General features: G+C 43.1%; 1 protein-coding gene across 1 annotated transcript; it reads left to right on the top strand.

Moving 5' to 3' along the window:
* Positions 1–1,447: 1,447 nt before the first annotated feature.
* Positions 1,448–4,333, top strand: LOC307182680 (malignant T-cell-amplified sequence 1-like). Its single transcript, XM_079914135.1, has 2 exons — positions 1,448–2,236; positions 4,129–4,333. Exon 1 carries the CDS (start codon positions 1,566–1,568, stop codon positions 2,109–2,111), a length of 546 nt encoding a protein of 181 aa, XP_079770261.1. The 5' UTR covers positions 1,448–1,565; the 3' UTR covers positions 2,112–2,236; positions 4,129–4,333.
* The last annotated feature ends 209 nt before the right edge of the window (positions 4,334–4,542 follow it).

Genomic DNA, 4,542 nt, shown 5'->3' with positions numbered 1-4,542 from the left:
AATGGTTGACTCTCCCCTGAAAAGGCCATCCTCCAGCCGGATGGCTTTTGAGCTGGGACAATGGTCTTCATCTACCTTCAGACTTGGACTCAGACTGGAATTTATACCATCTTGGTCCTCAGGCCTTTAGATTCAAACTGAATTACACCATCGGCTCTTCTGAGTGGCTGGCTTGTTGACTGTTGATTTTGGAACTCCTCAGCCTCAGCCTCCATAATCGTGCGAGCCAATTCCTTATAATAATGATTATATATGTATATGTATAAAATACACATATATAAAACCCTCATGTGCTATAAGCTCCCCCAAATGAGGAAATGTATGTTATTTTTCCACTATACATTCAGCACCTGTTACAATTCTGCTGCAGTGCAGGCTTCCCAAATTAAGCATGTGTCATTGGAGAGAAGTGCTCACAGAGCAAGGATTTGCTCTTATTCTCTTCACAAAGCACTGTCTGGGAAACGGACCAAAACTTTGGGGAGAGGAAGCATTCTTTCATTTATTCATCAGTCACTTATTGTGTATGTAGTATGAAACAGATCTATCTTGTGCTGGGTGAAAAAGTACAGAGATAAAATATACAATTACTGTCCTCACGGGCCTCACACTTCTTTGGATGACAATTAAAACCTAAGCGGATAAAATCCTAATTAACAGGGTGACCTCCACATTAATCTGAAATGGGTATGGACCTAATAACGCAGCTTCAAAATCTATAAATCCAAAGCTGATAGAACTGAAAAGGGAAAGAGCTCCACAACCATGGAGATTTCAATATGCTGCTCAGTAACGGACAGAATGAGCACACAGAAAATCAGTAAGAATAGAGAAGCGCTGCACCCAAACAAAGCAGAAAGCCCATTATTTTCAGAAGCACCGTTACATTCACCAAAAGAGACCGTATGCCGGCCCATAAAACGAGTTTGGGTGTGTTTAAAAGGATTGAAATCGTACAACATTCGCATTCCTCCTGGCCACAAAGCCTCTCCTCTCCGGGTGCAAGTGGAGAGAACTGGGAAGGTGACAGGCAGCGACTGTTTGCAAGTATTCGGAGCTGCGCTAAACCAGCGAGAGATTGTGAGAGCATAAGAGATTGTGGAGGAGGAATAACGCACAGGACTCGACTCCTTGCCGTGACCGTGCGGAACAGGAGGTCTTATCGCTCAGCATTCGTCCCCCGGTTTCTGGCATGGGTAATTGGACAGATGGCGAGGCATTTCCCAATTAAAAACAATAGAAGACAGGCCCCCTCCGTTCTTCTCTTCCTGTAACAAAAACGATTGCTCTACCACCCTTCCTTTTCAAGTCCCGCCCTTTTACAGTCCCGCCCCAAAGAGTAATCGGAAGACCAAATACTGCCGGAAAGTGCGACGCCACATTCCAAGGAGCGGAAGTAGATTTCCCGGAAAGCCGTAAAGCGCCTCTCTCTTCCGGTTAACAACAGCCGTACCGACCGTCCACGCCGGCAGTTCTCCGGTAAGCGCCTCCGCCGGGCTCTCTGTAATTCAGTTTTCTCTTCGATTCCGGGCGCTTCCTTGTCGTCGCCCTCTTCACCTTGGATCATGTTCAAGAAATTTGATGAAAAAGAAAATGTGTCCAACTGCATCCAGTTGAAAACTTCCGTTATTAAGGGTATTAAGAACCAGTTGATAGAGCAGTTTCCTGGTATCGATCCGTGGCTGAATCAAATTATGCCTAAGAAGGATCCGGTCAAAATAGTGCGATGCCACGAACACATAGAAATCCTCACTGTAAACGGGGAGTTACTATTTTTTAGACAAAGAGAAGGGCCTTTTTATCCAACGCTAAGGCTGCTTCACAAATACCCTTTCATCCTGCCCCGCCAGCAGGTTGATAAAGGAGCCATCAAGTTTGTGCTCAGTGGAGCCAATATCATGTGTCCAGGCCTGACCTCTCCCGGAGCTAAGCTCTACCCCGCCGCGGTGGACACGGTGGTTGCAATCATGGCAGAAGGAAAACAGCACGCCCTGTGTGTGGGAGTCATGAAGATGTCTGCAGAGGAAATCGAGAAAGTCAACAAAGGAATCGGGATCGAAAATATCCATTATTTAAATGACGGGCTGTGGCACATGAAGACGTATAAATGAGCCTCAGAAGAAATGCGCCTGGGCTAAACATGGACCTCGTGCAGTATCTTTGTGTATGACGGCATGAAGACGGCACCTCTGTGGATAGCAATTCAACTAGACGCTAAAAACCGGAAATAGACGAAGTAAAGCTTTGGAACGAATCCATATGTCTGTGCATGTGTCATTGTGTGTGTGTCTGTGTGAGTGTGTATGCCTGTGGATATGTGAGGGTGTGTGTGTGTGTTTGTGTGTTTACAGGGGAGTGATTAGATTTGTTGTCTTGTCTGTTTAAGCAGATATCAGTTCAAACAGGTAAATTATCTCTTAGAAAAATAGATTTCAAAGTCAAGAGCGTGCAGTTGCTAGATGGACCCAAGTTGGGAGAAGAAAATGACTGGAGAGAGACCCTAAACAACTCTATTCATATGACCGTTTAAGGGATGAGTACTAGAAACAGAAAATCCGGTTAAAAGTACACAGTGGTCATTATTGGTTGTCCACCCAACAGAGTAGCTCCCTCCCTCCTTGGTGGCATAGCTCTGTCCATCCCTTTTCTACACGAGTCTAGAAAATGCTGATTAGTCAAGGCCTATCACGGTGGTCTATTTCCCTATGAGATGGATTCATTTGTAGGTGGGCGTGGGGCCTAAGGCCAAGGAGGATCTTATGTTTAGGAACCCATGGGAAAGTGAGGGTCCTTCCTCCCATGGTTTTGAGTCATTTATAGGTGGGACCACTAAAAGAAAGATGCATGGGGAGAAACTCTCCCTACTTTGGATGGACATTGGCATATGATTTTGCTCTTGCCAAACACACACACACACACACACACACACACACACACACACACACACACCCTTGATTAGCATAAAGTCTGAACATGGTAAAGTTGAAAATAGAAAAGAGTGCCCTTGGTGATCTATGAACCAATGATTAATCAACTATGCAGATTCCATATATTGGGACCTCTTAAGGGGTGTGACTAAGTTCTGTGAAATAATAAAATTTTCTTATAGATTACTTCATTTGTACTTGAGTTTTCTGAAATTTAAAGCTAAAGAGAGCTCAGTTTTTATAGAGTGGCATCATAGACACCCAACTGAAAAATACCTTAAACAGGGATAAAATAGGTCAGCTGAAAGTTCATCAGTGACTTTCACATGAGCAGTTTCAGTGAAATTCATATGAAAGCAAGATAAATTGCAGTAGATCTGGGGGTGAATGGGGAGTGAGAAGGTTAAGGTGTGGGAGTTTACACTTCATGTTATTATTTACAGAATTTTGGGAATTAAAAGGGTGAAAGGAAGGTCATAGTCAAGATAGTCTGTTTTGGAGTTTATATTATTTTGCTGTTGTTATTTTAATTGTTTTTGTTTTTTTCTTTCTTGTGGCATGTTTGTTAGTGGGGTATCTGAGTATATTTATATGCTGAGGGGAAAGATTCACTAAGAGAGGGATACTTGATGGGGATTTAATCAGTGGAATAGGAAAGCAGAAAGGAATGGCTCCAAAAGCAGGGGTAGAGGATGGCCTTCTGTCCTCAGAAATCTGCACAAATGAAACACATTTTCTGTTTCTAGTACTCATCCCTTAAACGGTCATATGAATAGAGTTGTTTAGAGTCTCTCTCTAGTCATTTTTGTCTCCCAACTTGGGTCCATCTAGTAACTGCACAAAAGATAATGGCACTGATTAATCTGCACCACAGGGTTGTCATGTAACAGCTCTTAAATACTCCTCTTCAAAACACTGTCTTTTCCTTAAAGGCTTAGGGCTTTTGCCCTTATTAATTCTCCACCCAAATCGCACCATTAAGTCTGGTCAGTGGTGGATACCTGTGGAGGGTCTCTGAATGTCTCATGATAATCTGGAGCACCCAGGCCGCTGACGAACACTGTTGGAGACAATCAAATAAGCAACCTTTCAGTTCTTCTTTTACCATATTGTAACTATCTCCACCAAAAATTGAACAAGGACCCTCTGGATCTACTCTAAGCCTTCTTTCAGGTCTCTTCTATTCCTTCTCTTATTCCAGCCTGGTTCACTTGGTCCTATTGGATGGTGGTGTAATCCTACTGAACAACTCAGAATGGACAGCCTGTATACAAACTGGGAAGTGGATGGAGATAAAGAGTTCTATGAACGTCTTGGAATTTCACACAAAATCTGGTGTGTATGTGCATAGATAAGTGTACTTGGTAAAGCATTCTCTACACTGATCATATGTTTAAGGTGACCTGTGAGCCAAAAGGGTATTTTGAACAATTAAAGTAGAAGAGGATCCCCATCTACTTCTTGGCTAATGCCAGTGCATAGTTCAATGATAGGATGCTGGATAATGAAATGCAAATTGCGGTCATATCTTACCTCAAGAATCTACCCACTCCAGTGCTATGTAACCCAGAATAGTTAAACAAACATTATTGGGTACTTACTGTAGGGCAGACAC

Source organism: Stenella coeruleoalba, assembly GCF_951394435.1.
Source record: "Stenella coeruleoalba genome assembly, chromosome: 2".
NCBI classification, from domain to species: domain Eukaryota; kingdom Metazoa; phylum Chordata; class Mammalia; order Artiodactyla; family Delphinidae; genus Stenella; species Stenella coeruleoalba.
The sequence above is the reverse complement of the archived record's forward strand: the minus strand, read 5'-3'. Positions and strand labels throughout refer to the sequence as shown.

Bases quoted from the DNA above. Each gene is read 5' to 3' on its own strand.
- LOC307182680 (XM_079914135.1), top strand. From the start codon at position 1,566: ATGTTCAAGAAATTTGATGAAAAAGAAAATGTGTCCAACTGCATCCAG.